Source organism: Ahaetulla prasina, chromosome 2 (assembly GCF_028640845.1).
Source record: "Ahaetulla prasina isolate Xishuangbanna chromosome 2, ASM2864084v1, whole genome shotgun sequence".
In the NCBI taxonomy this organism is placed as follows: domain Eukaryota; kingdom Metazoa; phylum Chordata; class Lepidosauria; order Squamata; family Colubridae; genus Ahaetulla; species Ahaetulla prasina.
In genome coordinates this window covers 250,982,244-251,000,821 of record NC_080540.1, presented here as the reverse complement: position 1 = coordinate 251,000,821, position 18,578 = coordinate 250,982,244, and the positions used below count along the sequence as shown (strand labels likewise).

General features: G+C 41.1%; 1 protein-coding gene across 2 annotated transcripts; it reads right to left on the bottom strand.

Moving 5' to 3' along the window:
* Positions 1 to 9,463: 9,463 nt before the first annotated feature.
* On the bottom strand, positions 9,464 to 16,853 carry TICAM2 (TIR domain containing adaptor molecule 2). Of its 2 annotated transcripts, XM_058170325.1 has the most exons (3): positions 16,642 to 16,853; positions 12,520 to 12,673; positions 9,464 to 11,392 (listed from the first exon to the last, which is right to left on the bottom strand). In XM_058170325.1, exon 3 carries the CDS (start codon positions 11,342 to 11,344, stop codon positions 10,697 to 10,699), a length of 648 nt encoding a protein of 215 aa, XP_058026308.1. In that variant the 5' UTR covers positions 11,345 to 11,392; positions 12,520 to 12,673; positions 16,642 to 16,853; the 3' UTR covers positions 9,464 to 10,696. The 2 variants fall into 2 exon arrangements, with proteins under 2 accessions (XP_058026308.1, XP_058026309.1); XM_058170326.1 differs by lacking the exon at positions 12,520 to 12,673 and having other exon boundaries at positions 16,642 to 16,852.
* Positions 16,854 to 18,578: the final 1,725 nt, after the last annotated feature.

The window sequence follows — 18,578 nt, the reverse complement described above, 5'->3', positions numbered from 1 at the left end:
GTGGCGAAAGTGCCACAGGCGTGGGCGGTCGCCAGCCAGTAATCCTAGTAGCGGTCTGTGGTCAGTCACGATTTCAAAATTCCGCCCAAAGACATACTCATGGAATTTTTTTACCCCTGATACAATGGCTAGTGCTTCTTTGTCTAATTGGCTGTAGTTCCTCTCTGGGGAGGACATCGTTCTAGAGTAGAACGCTATCGGGGCTTCTGTGCCGTTTGAAGTCTATGGCTGAGTACAGCCCCACCCCATAAGGGGAGGCATCGCAAACCAGCACTAGGGGTAGTGAGTCGTGGTATTGGATGAGCAGGCTATCACTTGAGAGCAGGTTCTTTACTGCTTCAAAAGCCCTATTTTCTGACTTTCCCAAGACCAAACAGTATTTTTCCCTAAGAGCCTATGCAGCGGTTCCAAGAACGGTTGCTTTGTTCTTTAAAAGACCGCGTAAAATTAACCAATCCCAGGAATGCCTGCAGCTCTGCTTTGTTTTTGGGCGCTGGAGCCTTCCTAATTGCCTTAACCTTGCTCTCAGTAGGGTGAATTCCTTTCTTGTCTATCCGGTAGCCCAAGAAATCGACCGATTCGACCCCTATCTGGCATTTATTTGTCTTGACTTTTAATCCGGCTGTCCGGAAAATGCTCAAGACCTTTCTTAACCGCTCCCCCAATTCCTCCATGTTTTCCCCTGAAATTAGGACATCATCAAGTAGGAACTACCCTGGGAGCCCTTGCAGTAGTCGTTCCATCAGGTTTTGGAACAGCCCTGGTGCCACACTAACCCCAAATTGCAATCGGTGCACTTGAAGGCCCCCTGTGCGTCACAATCGCTTGGGCTTCGCCAGCGGGCGCCTACTGGCAGTTGTTGGTAGGCTTGGGCCAAGTCTAACTTTGCAAAGACTTGCCCTTGCCCCAAAGAGTGCAATAAGTGTTGCACCACGGAACCGGGTAAGCGCTTTTCTGTAAGGCTTTGTTAAGCGCCGCCTTGTAGTCAGCGCAAATTCTAATTGACCCGTCCGGTTTGATGGGGTGACGATTGGCGCTCCCACTTTGCGTGATCGACTGGCACCAAAATCCCTGATTTATGAGCTTGTCCAGCTCCTTATCGATTTTTGGTTTTAGGGCAAAGGGACTCTCCTCGCCTTAAGCCTAATGGGGGCTACCTGGGGTCTAAGTTGAAGGAAATAGGGGTCCCTTGTACTTGCCCAGGCAGTCCTTGAAGACATCTTGAACTCGTTAAAGAGAATGTCTTTCAAATTGCAGTCACTTCTGTAGATGCCAGTCACTCCCATGCCCAGGGCACGAAACCAGTCTAGTCCCAACAGACTGGGCAGAGTTCCTTCGACGATCGTGATGGGCAGGGTCTTTTTATGTGGACCGTACTCGACTCGGACGGAGGTGGTCCCTCGAACAGGGATGCGATTCCCCTGGTAGTCGTGCACTCGTAGCCGTTGTGCTTGCAGGTGGCGCTTCGCGACGGACGGCAGCGACTTCGCCAAAGTGTCCCAGGACATGATGGTGATCGCTGATCCCGTGTCTACTTCAAGCCTGCACCGTACTCCCTCTATCTTGGGCTTTGTGAAAATCTTCTTTCCACTTTGGTTGAGGCGCGCCTATAATGACAGTCGTTTGGTTAGACTTGCGCCTTTCTTGTTTGAACCAATCGCGGGCCGCCTTTCCGGTTCCGCTTTGATTGGCCGATTTGAATTTTCGGCGGAAGGTTGGGCCGCTCTGCAAACCTGAGCTAGTGCCCTTTCTTCCCACACCGCCGGCATGTTGCGTCTTTAAACCTGCAGCGTTGGCGCTGGTGTTGCCCTCCGCAGCTTCCGCACTCGTCACGGTCCTCAATGTCGCGTTTCTCGGTCCGGCAGACCCCTTCCTCATCCTCGCCCTCACCGTCGGATTCGGACTGAATCTCCTCCTGGTGTACTGGCGTTGGCTTTGCGCTCGCCTTGGATTGAAGAGGCTTTTGCAGGGTCTCTGCTGCTTTAGTAGACATTTCGTGTGCTCTGGCTTCGTCCAGAGCGTTGGCTAGTGTCAGGTTGCTCTTGGCTAGCAGCCGTCGCCGTAGGCGGATGTCCTTGACCCCTCGGATGAGTTGCTCGAGTAGCACCTCGTCTAGGTCTCGGTATCCGCAGTCCTTGGACGCTCTTCTTAAAGCGGCCATGTAGTCACCGATGGACTCGCCCTCCATCTGTCTACGTTCTCCGAATTCAAACCGCTGCACGTATTTGGACGGCGTCGGCGCGAAATGGTTCTTCAGCAAAGTCTGCAGAGTCGGCCACGATACCGATTGTATCGGCGTTGGCTCTGCCAGGGCTTCCGCAATCTCGATGACCTCCGCCACAATGGCTTAAGAAGTAAGCCCGTTTGCGGTTATCAGGGATTCCCTGTAGTTCGTTGGCTTCTAGAAAGCTTTCGAAACGGGTCATATACGTTCCCCATTTCTCCTTGACCGGGTTGTACGGTGCGGGTGGCGTGTTTGCCATTTCCGCGTTTCTGCCCTGAGTTTGCTGGGTTCGGAACTATCGCGCTTCAGCTCGGTTCTGGTTCTCCTTAGCCTCGAAATCCCACCTTCGTCGCCAATGTTAAGTTCGGGAAGTAATGAGGCTGGAGACCAGGGTGGTGACAACAGCTCTTTAATATAGGGTGAACCCAGCAACAGGCTGGGGGAAAAACCTCTCCTTTTATACAGTTCTGCTGGAGGCTTCGTCCAATCAGCAACGTGCTGATTTCCCGCTCAAATATTTAAAGGTACAGCTGTTAATACATAACACTATCATCCTGTGAAACTAGTTTGATCCTGAGTGATCAAATTCCCTGCCTAGTTGTGAAACAGACAGCAGAACAGATAAATTGTGGGATACAATGAGAGGATGTCCCTGTTCTTTGCATCCCTAAAAGACTGGTAGGTGGAAAAGAGATGCTTTCTTAAGAAAAAAAATGAAAATGAAGGAACAAACATTTGCTACCAAAAAAAAAAAAAGGTCTTGAAAATAGAAAGTGATAGCAACTGAAGCCTGCAAACTTAGTCCTGTTAGTTGCCAAAACATATGGCCTTTCTAGCACCTCCTACATCTCCCTCAGTTACGGGGTGTGCTTCTTGAACTGATGGAGCACTCTGCTGTTTGTCAAGTGCTCACTGAGCAGCAATTAAGACTTTCAAACACGCCTCGCTTCAAAGGCATATTTCAAGAAACTTCAGTATCAGTTTTGACTAACCAACATCACCCCGGCCAAATATCTTGCACAAGGTACCATTAGTCTTTCTATATATCATCTAAATTCTAGCTCTTTGAAAGTGTTTTGACAATAGCTTTTTTGTTTCTTTGTGCCTCAGTGTAATGAGTAACATTATTTTAGCTAGCAGCTTACTTTTGTGTGTTTATTTTATCTGAATAGTGACAAGAGTTGTTGTGCAATGACTTTATCTATGCTTCAAAACGCTTAAGAGCAAAGGTAGGTTAGACATGCCAAAAAGACCGCTTTCCCATCTTGTCTGTTAACTGTTTTGCCCTCACTGGCTTTCTGACATGTCAATTCAAATTTGAAACCAAGTAGTTGTGGGAAATTACAAAATTTCCCACAAAGAAAAAAGAAAAAGAACGGCATGTGCAGCATCACTTCATTTTAATCTTTTCTGCATGCATACATATGAAAATCCCAAGTGGAGAACTGGGGGTGGGAGGTTAACAGCAGAGCTGAGAAAATGCTTTGTTTGCTTGTTCAAATTTATATGCCACCCCTCTCACCATCAAAATCATTCAGGGAAAATGTACTGCCTTTGCTCAGATATCACTTTTCCATTCATTACTTCATCAAAACAGTATCATTTAATACTTTTAGAATAACGTAAAATTGCCTGTATAATGTTGACTTTTATGAAAATGCCCAAGGACAGATGAATGAATATTGTCAGGGCAGATATATTGACACTGTACTTCTGAAGAACTGAAACATCGTGTTCATGATGTGTTAGTCACGTTAGATATTGCTCAAGATACAGTAGATGGACAAAGATTACTAGACATAACTTCAGAACATATTTTGTGTAGGGCACTGTTTTAATAAAACATGATAAAGACATACTTCTTCAACAAGGAAAATCAAGCATGTCAGTACCCCTTTCATGAAACTAGTGAAACCTGGGAAATAATGAATATATGCTTGGCAAACTGATAATGCCCAGGCCACAAATGTTATATTGTTTATGCGACAACTGTGTAAGAGTTAAAGCATTACTAACAGTTTGTACAGTTAGTGGGTTGATAGCTACCGGAAAGCAGTCATAATATTGAATACAAGACCTTGTGCTAGATGCAATGTGGTATTTTACTCTGTCTTAGAGTAGGGCTGCAAAAAGTGGTGCCCTTCAACATCCTTTTAATGCCAGCCACAGTGAGTGGAGCCAAAGTTTAGGCTGCATTTTACAGTTTTGGAAAGTTTAAATAAGATTGTTAAGATAGGACACCCAAATCTGGGTAGCAAAAGTTCAATGGCAGCAAAGTAACATAGAAAATGTTTGTAGCCCTCATGTGATTGGTTGCCCAGAGTTTTGCACCAAGATCTGATAGCCCAAGTCAAAAAACAAAGTAGAATCCAGAATATTTATAAATGTTTAAGATAGTCCTTTCACTCTTGAAACTCTATCTCCAAATGTGCTCAGTATCTACTCACTGCTGAATTGCAGTTCTCAACATGCAATGCACAATCTGACCTGACCCTCAAACTTACAGAGGTTTGCATCTCTGGCTTGGCATATTGTGAAAATCTTGACAATTGCGTTGTTTGTTTGTTTGTTTAGGAAATTTATATGGCTGCGTACTTGTTCACAGTGACTCTTGACAGCTTACAATCAATAAAAACGCAGTATAGAATAAAATAAAATAATAAATAAATAAAATAAAAAATAAAATAATAAAAAATAAAATAAAATACAGTAACCCCACCTCCACCCACTCTCAGTGACAACACACAGTCAAATGAGCCATTTATTTGATGAGCTGCATCCCACTCTGGGTTCTTCAGGCCTGCTGGTAAAATCAAGCCTTCAGGACCTTATGAAAGAGTGTCAAGTCGGGGCCAGTATAATTTCTGAAGGGATGATATTTCAAAGGGAGGGATTTTTATAAATCATGATTCATTTGTCCATGGACCGAATTTGTTAGTTCACAACCAGAGATGGTATTCAGCAGGTTCTGACCAGTTCTGGAGAACTGGTAGTGGAAATTTTGAGTAGTTCGGAGAATCAGTAAATACCACCTCTGACTGGCCCCACCCCCATCTATTTTCTGCCTCCCGAGTCCCAGCTGATCAGGAGGAAATGGGGATTTTGCAGTAACCTTCCCCTGGAGTGGGGAGGGAATGGAGATTTTACAGTATCCTTCCCCTGCCACACCCACCAAGCCACGCCACGCCCACAGAACCGGTAGTAAAAATTTTTTAATCCCACCACTGTTCAAGACTAACAACTACATTCTCAAAACATGTTAAACTTGATCATTTTATCTTTTTGGTTGGGGGAGGAGATGGCTTCTTGTGCAAGTTTTCTCTATTTAATTTCTAAATCAGTCTGTTGTGTGAATGCTGTTTAATGGATTGTATGAGCTGAACTAGAATTTAGTGAATAAACAACCATAGCTATGTTCATATAACATATTAAGCAGTAAAGCACAGTTACAAACTAAATAATTCAGTTCATACAACTCTAAGCCATGTGCAGAAATCTTATGCACTGTCAAAATTAGCCAGATCAAATTTTCCTGCATTGAGTGAATCCAGCTGTTATATTTTATAATGTAGCACATCACGCATATCCCAGGTGAAAATCTACATATGATTATAACTTTTATACCAAGGATGTTCAACCTTTATAACTTTTTAAGATTTGAGGACTTCAACTCCCAGAATTCCCCATATGCTTCTAGTGAGAGGTGCAGCTTTCCATTTCTCCAAGCTTTGTTAACGTTGTCCTGCCGCTTAAAATGTTGTGTTATGAATTAGTTTGTCTGTATCCTATTTATAGTGTTTGTTCCCTTCCAGTGCAACAGGAAGCCTTGGTCTGCTCTGTTTAAAAGGTTAAACTCTGCCTGTCTTGAGAACAGTCAGCATAGGAAGATGTTTTTGACTGTGTTAGCTTCAGTCAGGACATAAAAGGCTTTCTACCAGGGCAAAATGGAATTTATCCTAGCGGACAACCTTAATGGTATGTCAGGCATTCATTGCTGCCTATCTGAACAAGAACAGCTTGTACTGCTGATTGTCTGCCAGCTAGCGTTGGCTACTATTAACTGCACCTTCTTCCTCTCAGCCAAGGTCTTTGGCACAATAATACTCACAACATAATGGAAAAGCAAACTGTTATACTACAGCTTGTCTTTGTCTCCTGTGAATACCAGTAAAAATGGCAAACCTTTAGATATGTACATGAAATACCAATAAAACAGGGTACCTAATCATAGGATCTTTAAGATTTATTTATTTATTTATTTATTCGAATTTTTATACCGCCCTATCTCCCGAAGGACTCAGGGCGGTGTACAGCCAAATAAAAACATAAGAGTAATACAAATAAAAACAACAATTAAAAAACTTATTAATTAGGCCGAAATTAAAATATCACTAAAATAGTATAAAACCCCATTAAAACTAAATTTAAAACTAAAAACCCTAGGCTAGCCCTGCGCAAATAAATAGATGTGTCTTAAGCTCGCGGCGGAAGGTTCGGAGGTCGGGAAGTTGGCGTAGCCCTGGGGGAAGCTCATTCCAGAGGGTGGGAGCCCCCACAGAGAAAGCCCTTCCTCTGGGTATCGCCAGTCGACACTGCCTGGCGGACGGCACCCTAAGGAGTCCCTCTCTGTGAGAGCGTACGGGTCGGTGGGAGGCAGTCGGTGGCAGTAGGCGGTCCCATAAATAACCCGGCCCTATGCCATGGAGCGCTTTAAAGATAGTGACCAAAACCTTGAAGCGCACCCGAAAGGCCACAGGTAGCCAGTGCAGTCTGCCCAGGATAGGTGTAACATGGGAGCCACGAGGGGCTCCCTCTATCACCCGCGCAGCTGCATTCTGAACCAACTGCAGCCTCCGGATGCCCTTCAAGGGGAGCCCCATGTAGAGAGCGTTGCAGTAATCCAAGCGAGATGTCACGAGCGCATGAGTGACCGTGCATAAGGCATCCCGGTCTAGGAAGGGGCACAACTGGCGGACCAGGCGAACCTGGTAAAAAGCTCTCCTGGAGACGGCCATCAAATGATCTTCAAAAGACAGCCATCCATCCAGGAGAACGCCCAAGTTGCGCACCCTTTCCATCGGGGCCAATAACTTGCCCCCAACAGTCAGCTGTGGGTGCAGCTGACTGTACCGGGGTGCCGGCATCCACAGCCACTCCATCTTGGAGGAATTGAGCTTGAGCCTGTTTCTCCCCATCCAGACCCGTACGGCTTCCAAACACCGGGACAGCACTTCGACAGCTTCATTGGGTGGCCCGGGGTGGAAAAGTACAGCTGAGTGTCATCAGCGTACAGATGGTACCTCACCCCAAAGCCACTGATGATCTCACCCAGCGGCTTCATATAGATGTTGAACAGGAGGGGCGAGAGAATCGACCCCTGTGGCACCCCACAGGTGAGGTGCCTCAGAGCCGACCTCTGTCCCCCTGCCAACACCGTCTGCGACCGATCGGAGAGATAGGAGGAGAACCACCGATAAACGGTGCCTCCCACTCCCAATCCCTCCAATCGGTGCAGCAGGATACCATGGTCAATGGTATCAAAAGCCGCTGAGAGGTCTAATAGGACGAGGGCAGAGGAATGACCCCTATCCCTGGCCCTCCAGAGATCATCAACCAACGCGACCAAAGCCATCTCAGTGCTGTATCCGGGTCGAAAGCCGGACTGGAACGGGTCTAGATAGACAGTTTCATCCAGGTACCAGGGAAGCTGACATGCCATCACACTCTCTACAACCTTCGCCACAAAGCGAAGGTTGGAGACCGGACAATAATTACCTAAAACAGCCGGGTCCAGGGAAGGCTTCTTGAGGAGGATCTTGAGACCCTAAATATGATTCCCAAAGAGTTGAAAATCCTTCATGGATAGAACTTTACAAAACTGGGCTTCTTTTTGAAATGTGCTTGCCATTGGAGATGGGCATGTAATGTTAGCAATTGGCTTAGAGATAAAAGTTTCACTCCATCTTCCATAGGTTAGATAATATGCACTCAGGAGTGGAGGTATTTCAATATATTCTAAAGTTTTCAGACTTCTACTTTCATGGCAGCCTGTTGGACCAGTTTTTTTGAAGCTTTTGTAATATGCTGGTAATCTTTAAAAATTGCTGGTTGAACATGTAGCACACAATGTCTCAAAGATAATAGCTATGTCCCAAAGGTAATATCTATGGCCCATATACCAGTTGTACCTCCAGACTGATTTTTTTTTAAAACAAATCTGAATTATTTTAAGATATACCATTAGCTTTTTGTTTTAGAGAACATCAGATGCTTTTTTAACAAAATAAATACATTTGCTTATAAAAACTATTCTGGCAAAATATCAGTAATTATGAAAAGAAAAAGGAATCAGACTGGGCAAGTTCATTTCACAGCTTTCTGCTATGTCTAAGGAACATTTACAAAGTCAGTCAAGATAAGAAGTAGGTTCCTAGTTTTATCAAATTCCTGTTAAGTTTAATGCTTTTAATTTGTGCTTTTTATTATAATTGTAAATCACTGAGTGTGGCTTTGGAAAGTAAGATGGACAGTATATAAATTTAATTAATAGAGTCAGCAATAAACTTACAGGTTATGTTAAAATAATTATATTTAATGCTTTAACTTAGTACAAGGCAAATATAGGGGGGAGGGAAACTTTATGAACCACATTAACCAAAAAAGCAAGATCCTTAATTCAGATGGCAACATTATCTACATATATTGCCGGACTGTGCTGAGCCATCATATGATTTGGGTTTGCTTTTGGCAGTGTAAACCCAGTTGCTTATAAATTATGCCTGTGTGTTCTATATATCAATCATGGCCTGTTCAACAAAACAATATTGCATACTTGTTATATTATATCCTCCTTTTCCTCCAAAAATTCAAGATGACACATGTAGTTAGCTCTCCTTGCAGCATGTAATTATCACCTAATTTTATTCCATAATGACCTTTTGAAGTAAGGTTGGGTTGAGAAAGAATGATTGATCTGAAGTCATCCATTGGCTTCCATGATTGAGGGTGGATTTGAAACTGTTTCTCAATTGTAATCAACACAATACTTCTGGATATAATTTTTGAGTCAGCTATATATCCAGTTAATTGTCATGCCATCCAGCCAATGTGTAATCAGTATGACTGAAAATGAACACAGTATAAGTATCAATGCCCAATTTAATTGTGATGTATCAATAACTTAGAAACTGAAAGAGTCGCCAATTTGCTATTTGATATGAGTTACAATTCAACTCTGTTCAAATGCAATTTATTGCAATTTACAATTACATCAAAACAACAAAAGAAATGAATAATCTTTTTGATCTTTTTAGTTATGAGAGGTCCTTAACCAGAAATATTTAATAAATGAAAACAAGAATTGCCAGCAAGCTTTAACTGACACCTGGGCTCTGCAGAACACAAGGATCTGTCCTTATTGCAAAACTTCACAAAACAGACTTTATAATTCCATTGTGTTCCTTCAAAAATGCAGTTTGTATTTCAGCTATTCCAACAAAAATTCTTGGAATTGCTAGGCCACTTTGATCCAAATGGAAATGATATTATTACACTGAATAAAAGCGCAGCATAAAATGAACACTGTAATTCTCAACTGGGATCAGGGGAATGTGAGAGAGTGTGCAGCCGAGCAGCATTTGAAGATGAAAGACAGATACTATATTTTAAAAGGATTAAAAATATAGTGACACACAGTAATTAGTTAGGTTTACATATCGTAGCTTAAGCCATAATTTATTTATATAAGACTGACTGGTTCATAACTTAAATCACATTATGGTTTAGTGCAAAATGTGTGGACTAAATAACAAAAAAGTACATTTCTTTAATCCCTTTATGATGTCTGTTAAATAGTATTTCCATATTCTGAAACAGTACTAAAATCCATTAAAATCTACCAAAGACACAAATAGGATGAACATTCACACCACAAACAGTGATTACTCTTTAAATCTGCTTTTACCTCTTAGAAAAGATCAGGTGAAATCATCATTAATGATTTCTCAAAGGTTCAGATAGTTGTCTTTCTAACCCTTGTCACCAGGAATCCTTGAAGTGAATATCCTACAAATAGAATGCTTACTCCATACATGGTCCTATGATCCCTCTCTTCAAGACTTTTAAAGCTTACAGCTAGAATGGTGGAAAATAACATCTTTTTGGTAGTGTTATTCCAGGTGGCTCATCTGAAGAGGACCTCCCAAACTCTTGTTTAAGTATTCAAAACAAAATCAACATTATGGAGATAGAATGGAGTATCACAGGATCTTTGAACAAGTAAATTACTTTTTTAAAAAATTGCATTTGTAAGACTAATGTTTTTCCAGCTAATGTTTTTCAGATGTGCCACTACTGTATTTCCCATCATTGCTAGTCAGTGTAATTATTGCTTATGCTAGTTGTGAACACATTTGTCGCCCCCACCTTTCTGAAAGGCAGCTGGTTAGGGAAAGCTGCTTTCTACATTTATCACTAAAGGATCTTGGGAGCCACTTCTTTCTTTCTTCCATACCGCCACACTTTTTCCAGCTGCCTATATTGAGCCTCTTGGAAAGTTTTCTTTACTTGAACAGAAAATCCAGGACTATCTTCCTGAAGAACATTCACACACTGTAGGATGAAAGGAGTCCTCTCCCATGGGAGTGGTCTATTTCGTGGCCGCATGGGTATCACACTGTTATGTTTGTGTGGGATGGTCAGCGCACCCAAAAGAGAAGTATACGATTGGAATTCACACCAAAGGTCTCTTAAGAAGTTTTCTGTCAGCAGTATAATTATCCAGGCAGAATCATTAATGGCATCAGTTAAATTTTCCAGCAAATGCCTACCACTAGGCATTTCCGCAAAAATGATTCCTGGTTTGATACAATATTCATTTTGTAAGACGTCTTGGACTCTAATGGCTTCTTCTATATCCTCCTCAGCATGAAGAATCACAAACTTGTAGAACCCATCTTCAGACTCCTCATCATTGCTGTCTAAATCTTGGATGCTAGGATGGCAACAATTTTCTAATGTGGAGTTTTGATTAAAATGGTGTTCATTTCGACTAGCATATTTAGTCTTCATTCGGTTCTTCAGAAAAGAGGGATAAATTCTTCTGGAAATATTGTTTCCCATTGTGGCTAATTCTTAAAAGTAAAGAGTTAGTAACCTCATTCCTCCAGTCTGTAAAACAAATGGAAAATAAGGAAGAATATTATTATCAGAGTTGACCTGAAAAGAATGTAGGTCAAGGAATATGGGATGGAAGTTATTAAAGGGTTGCAAAGGCAAGATTGGAGAAGAAAATATAGCATCAGGAAATAAAAGAGAAGCCTTCTTATTTACAGAGAGAACTGAGCGTAGTGTTCTGAAATCTTGAATATTTCTTCAAGATATTCTATGGCAAGACTGTCAAACTCCTGGCCCGTGGGCCAGATGTGTCATGCGCTGGCCATGCCTACACCCAGTTTAGTGAAGGGGAAAAAAGTCCTGATATGTCATATGATACCGCCATGATGATGACACCCCTGTTGTATGGAATTAAAAAAAACAACAACAATGCTATTTTACAAATGTCCTCAAAGGCTCTCAAAGTTCTAACTTCTCTCTCAACATATCTTTGTCAAACATGCACTTTTACTGCACACTGCAAGCTACGCTAAATAAAAAATAAGCTTTAATAAATCTTACTGCTGATACTGGTGAAAGAAGCCATTATTTGCAAGTCTGTACTGGTTAAGGAATAAGTTAGAAACTGGGAACTGTGAGTTCTAGTCCTGCCTTAGATATGAAACCAGTTGGGTGACCCTGGGCCAGTCCCTTTCACCCAGTCTCTTGGTTTCTAGCTGAAACCACTTGACCAAACTGGCTGTATCATTCAACCATAGGGAACCATTAAGAAGTTGTAATTTGCTCCTAGAGAATTTACCAATTTCCTGGCATCAGAGATGGCAGATTTTGAATTAGTCAAAGTGAAAGTTGACCTTTTTTCACTAATCCCTCATATCTTATAAATCTGTGAGGTTAATGCTTAAAAAGGAGAGGAGAAGGAACAAAGGTAATCTGCGCAATAATCAGAGCAGAAGGCTCAGTTCTATGAAATGAAATCTGAACAGATTCTTATGCAAAACAGAAACACATCATTCATTTAATTAGCTAATGTATGAATTTAATTTGGAATGATGTGTGTTTTTGTTTTTAAATAAAATCCTTTTTATTTCTAAAGATTTGGCTTCATTAAATTGTTTCATAAAAATTTCACTGTGTGCAAGATTATATGATTAAAAGGTAAAGGTTCCCCTCGCACATACGTGCTAGTCGTTGCCGATTCTAGGGGGCGGTGCTCATCTCCATTTCAAAGCCAAAGAGCCAGCGTTGTCCGAAGTGCTTATGTTTCAGGAGGTTTGTTACAATGGATTTTGGACAGGAAAGATGCAAAGCACTTTAATTTCCATTTCCCTAGAACTGGGTTTAAGCACAAATACCTTCATAAGAGCACTTCAAACTCTTCCATTGAAAAAACTACAATATTGTGAGATTAATTGTCCTAATTGGTGAGAACTGGAAGAGTGCACAAACAGAAAATATGTTTTGTCTCATGTATATAACGTAATCTGTTACTAACAGAAGCATTGTTGCTCAAAGTTTGGATGGACAATTTAACAAGGAAAGGGCAATTCAACAATCTGACAAAAATGAAATTTAGATAATTTTGGACCAACCTGTTAAAACACACATACCATATTTCCAAGTCTACACAGTTGCACTTAAAATACATGAGAAGATCTGCTCCACAAATCAATTTTAATGAGTGTTTTATATTAGTTTTATTGTATTATTAGATTTAAGTTGTCATTTTTAATTTCCACTCATTGTTTTTATCTCCAACCTTTTTTTCAGATTTTAAAAAATATTTTTAGCTTTCTGTGTATTTTTTTTTTTTGTATTTTGTATTTTTTTATCCTTTTAAATTCCTTTCCACTTTCCTTTTTTTTACACCTCCTTGGTTTGTTGACGTGTGATAGATTGTACATCATGAGAACTGGCAAAAATACCAATCTGCATTAGAAAGACTGTTAACTAAAATCTACGAAAGGTAACAAAGGATCAGTACTCTTTGTTTGTTTTTTGTATCTGTGGCATGGTTTAGCTCACGCTGGTAAAGCCTGTTATTAAGAACACAGTAGCCTGCAATTACTGCAGGTTCGAGCCCGGCCCAAGGTTGACTCAGCCTTCCATCCTTTATAAGGTAGGTAAAATGAGGACCCAGATTGTTGGGGGGGCAATAAGTTGACTTTGTAAAAATATACAAATAGAATGAGACTATTGCCTTATACACTGTAAGCCGCCCTGAGTCTTCGGAGAAGGGCGGGGTATAAATGTAAAAAAAAAAAAATGTTATCCAAAGTACAGACTTCAGATCCTATTAAGGAATGAGGGCAAGAAGAAATTCCAGAAAGCTGTTAAGATCTTTTCACGAAGTGTTTGGTGCAGAAATCGCACATATTCATTCAGGACTAATGAGTCCAATGAGTTAACACGGATGAAGTTTTCTCCTATGATCTGGGATTCATCTGATCTTGTGAATTCCAATGATGTGGAAGAATTATATGTGAATATTGAATATGTGGGCTGGATCTTTGCTCTTCCTGGCTCATTTGAGCAATGGAGATGAAAGACTAGATCCAAAAAAACACGTCTTTGAAATGGGAATGGTACCATCACCTTTGACAAAGGTAGCAGTATTCTCTCTTCTCTAGTAGCAACTCTTGACAATTTCCACCTTGTCTCTAACCTTTTCTTTCATGAAGAAAGTGGTAGGCCAGCAAATTCAGAGGACCCTGTGTAAGATAATTTATCTAAAACCCTTTCAGTTAGAATTCAGATTTGGGCATAGGATTGAAATGATACCACTTGGTTTTGTGGATAATCTGTAGGTATGAGGAACTGAACAGGAAGCTCACCAGAATCCAGACTTATTCCAACTCTAAGTTGTTGTTGCTTTTATCTGAGAAGCCAAGAACATGTGATGGTCTTTCTAAATTTTAAGTTCCTGCTATGTATCTCATAAGCATTTTCCAATTTATATTAAAATTAGTTAGTCTTTCAATTATGATAGCAATTGAGCTACATGTGGACACTTCTAAGCACCGATTGGTGTGGGCAAATGCTATGAATGTGGAAAGGCTGGTGTGGCCACTATAGGGTACAGGCAGGCAGAGGTGCCAACAGAGTATGAGATTCTCTAGGATCTCGTACTCCATAGCAGAAGTTCCTGGGAGAAAAAAAAATGATGGGAATGACCTATGGGAGTGATTTGCAAGCTTCTCTCCCAGCTTCCCCATCAACTTTCCTTGTGGGAAGTCAGCAGGGAAGGTCACAAATAGCTATCACATGACTGCATAAGCACCCAGACTGTGATCATGCAACTGCAGCGATGTTGCGATAGTCACAACTTCACGGTCAGTGTTAAGTCTCCCTCATTTGATTGCTTATTTGTTCCCTATGACTATCATCAAGTGTTGTACCTTATGATTCTTGACGAATGTATCTTTTTTTGCCTATGCACCAAGACAAATTCCTTGTGTATCCAATCACACTTGGCCAATAAAGAATTCTATTCTATTCTATTCTATTCTATTCTATTCTATTCTATTCTATTCTATTCTATTCTATTCTATTCTATTCTCATTCAGCACTATTGTAATTTTAAATAGTTACCAAACAAGTGGTCATAACTTGAGGATTATTATTACTACAAATGTTGCTGATGACATTATAGATGATATTGCTTAAATGATTATGAAAAAGAAACAAATAGAATCAGACCTCTTTTATATTGGAGAAAAATCCCAGAAAAAAATAAGGGCAAACCACTTCCACATTGTTGTAAAAATAGAATTTGGGGGAAGCAGTATCTTTACATAATGAGTATGTCTGTAGGTTTCACTTTCACTCTAGAGCAGTGTTTAAGATTGGTGAACTTCCATTTTCAGAATTCCCCAGTGAGCATGCTGGGGTGATGTCATCAAATAGAGCATCTTCAATAGATATTTACAAGTAGTCCTCAAGTTATGACCATAATTGAGCCCAAAATTTATGCTGCTAAGTGAAAGATTTAAGTGAGTTTTGCCCCATTTTACGACTTTTCTTGCCAGTGTTTCAATGATTACATGAATCATTGAATTTGTTAATTTAATAACATAGCTGTTAAGTGAATCTGGATTTCCCAGAGACTTTGCTTGTCAGAAGGTAGCAGAAGCTGATCACATGACTCCAGGACACTGCAACCGTCATAAATATGAACCAGTTGCCAAGCATCTGAATTTTGATCATGTGACCACGGGGATGCTAAAACAGTTGCAAGTGTAAAAAATGGTCATAATAACTTTTTTTAATGCCTTGTAACTTTGAACGGTCATTAAATGAACTCTTGTAAGTCAAAGACTACCTGTATTTGTTTGTTTTTTTATCTGCTGCCTTTTCATTTCTGAAGTGAAAAGAGTGTAAACAGAAAGAAGAAAGATAATTTCTTACTTGTCATCTTGACATCTTACAATGTCATATCTCCCATGGGAGTTGCATTGGCTGCCAATCTGCTTCCAACTACAATTCAAGGTGCTGGTTGTCACTTTCAAAGCCTCACATCTACCCAATCCACAAAGGAGATATATCTGGTGGGATCCAGAAGAAGGGTCTTCTTCCCGGTGGCTCCCTCCCATCCTGTGGAGATTAGATTGGTCCCCAGTCTGACAGTTTCACAAGGTCCTGAAGACCTGGTTTTGCCAATGGGCCTGAGGAACCCTAAGTGGGATGGAGCCCATCTAGTGGCTTGTTTAATTGAGTGTTGTCATAGGGGGATGAAAGGGTTGTTTTTTAATGTTAATATATTGGGTTTTTATTTTTGTAAGCCGCCTACAGTCATTGAGAGTGAGAGGACGGCCCTACAAATTTTCCTAAATAAATAATAGAACAATAAAATAATGAAAAAAATGCTATTATGGCTCATGGCAAGAAACATAACTCAGAACAGCAAACCCCAATTTTGCTATCGATATGTTTCATGAATTCCTGCATTTTAAACCTGAACACATCCTTCCTCTTTCCAAGCCATCAAACAAAATTGCCATAACTTGTTCAATCAGATGAATTGGACTTTCAACACTTCCAGAAGTTTTCAAGGTAACCCCAACAAGACAAGGGGAGGGTGGGGAATAACTATTTCCTCAAAACCCCACTGTGGTTTTCACAGCCCTCCGAAGCCAAAACCTTCGGTTTGTTTCGGCTTTCAACTGCCCTCATTCGTAGCCACTTTAGAAAAGCTGAGCTCGAAATTGAAATGGTTCAGAAACTCAGGAACTCAGGATCTCTCCGCGACTATTACGCTAACTCCCTCCTCCCTCCTCCCCCGTCGGTGTCGAAGCGACATTTACCAGCTTCATCGGGCGACGAAATTCCTCAGAACCCGGCAAAAAACGTATCATCGGAAACCAACCAACTCCTCGCAATTCGTCCGTCGGAATAAGCCACACAGCGGAGTTTACTGGCTCTCAGCTCGACCAGGGGAAGGAAAAGAGAAGCGAAGGTGGGGCGGAGCCGGCTGACGCGCCGCGACCTTGTTTGCTGTTCCCGAACGCCGTTCCCGGCTTTTTAAGTTGATACGGGTCAGTTTTGTTGAAGTGTTATCCTAAGTCAGGTTTGAGCCCTTACGTTTGCGAAATCGAAGTTACTTATTATCCCTGGGGTGCTTCTATTCACACAGCTCACTGAGTCACGCGTTAAGCCGATCCTGTGGTGCGATGGAATCCAGCCTCTGGTTCTTTTCTTCATGAATGGCTAAGGAAGTTGAATACTCGAACTAAGTCTATGGCTTGCTGGTGGGTCGGGGTGTGGTTCACACGGCAGGTGTTTGGCTTAATTCAAGAAACCGTTATTATTAAGTTTACCTTATGTCGCTTGATGCCAGCCATTTAAGAGCCGAAGCAATCAGCTAACCCAGTAATTTCTGACACGTTATAATTTATTAAAATATTGAGCTAGGGGAAAAAGTGGAATTTTATTTTCTATTTATGTTCTTCCAGTCCCGCTCTGGATTTTAAATAGTACATTCTGTAGAACACACAGGACCGGATTTTGGGCCATTTTGCCAGAATTTTAAGGCTAGTTACAGATGGTAGCAGACCCTTTTCACTAGATCTTTGTGGGGGAAAAGGTACTCTTAGACCCGGAATTTAAAACTTCTGTACAGTTGTTTTCCATTGTCAAATGTTCACATACGCAATAAGCCACAGGTTAGCTTTCTGTCTTCTGAAATTCCATTCTGTATAGTCTATGGCCCTGTGTACTATGTGAGCCCAGGAGATGGAAAAGGGTTGGCTACTTGTTATATAACAAATGTTAGGTAAAGGTTCCCTTCGCACATACCTGCTAGTCGTTCCCAACTCTAGGGGGCGGTGCTCATCTCCGTTTCAAAGCTGAAGAGCCAGCGCTGTCCGAAGACGTCTCTGTGGTCATGTGGCCAGCATGACTCAACGCCAAAGGCGCACGGAACGCTGTTACCTTCCCACGAAAGGTGGTCCCTAGTTTTCTACTTGCACTTTTTACATGCTTTTGAACTGTTAGGTTGGCAGACGCTGGGACAAGTAACGGGAGCTCACCCCATTACACAGCAGCACTAGGGATTCAAACCGCTGAACTGCCAACCTTTTGATTGACAAGCTCAGTGTCTTAGCCCTTGAGCCACCATATCCTATTTAACAAACGTTATATAAGTGTAAAAATGGATGAGGCATCTCTTATTCAAAAGATAAGTTATTGTCATAGTTTTGCCACATTTTACTTTGCTATGCATCCTTTTGTAATTGACATGTAGATTTGGGACCCGCAAAACAAAACAGTTAAGTCTACTGTTCAAATCTGGAGACAGTAAAGCCTCAGATTTATAACCTAAGATCACAAATACATTTAGTTTCTGTATGAGCTGGCTTTTTATTGATGAAATGGAAATTCTGATCAACATTATTTCACTTGCTTAAGGTTCAACTGTTTGCTTAAAAACTATGCTGAATGTTTTCTTGTATGCTACATGTTTGTTTTCCTTTTTTTCATATATGAAAGCATTGTTTTTCCAAAAAAAAAAAATGGAAATAAAATCCCTCCCCCTTTATAGCTAAGATAACCATGGGTAAAATGCCATTGTAAACAATTAATGATTTTTTGGTTGGCTTTCAACAACCAAAAATTGTGGCTTATTATGACATTCAATTTTGGCTGATATGGCAATTGGTGATTTTCAAAAATCAGAACTTTAGTTACTAGCAGTTTGTTATCAGTTACAAAATGCATTTTGTAAACCAAAATGGTTTCTGGT

Excerpts from the sequence above, each read along its gene's own strand:
- TICAM2 (XM_058170325.1), bottom strand. The coding sequence starts at position 11,344 with ATGGGAAACAATATTTCCAGAAGAATTTATCCCTCTTTTCTGAAGAAC.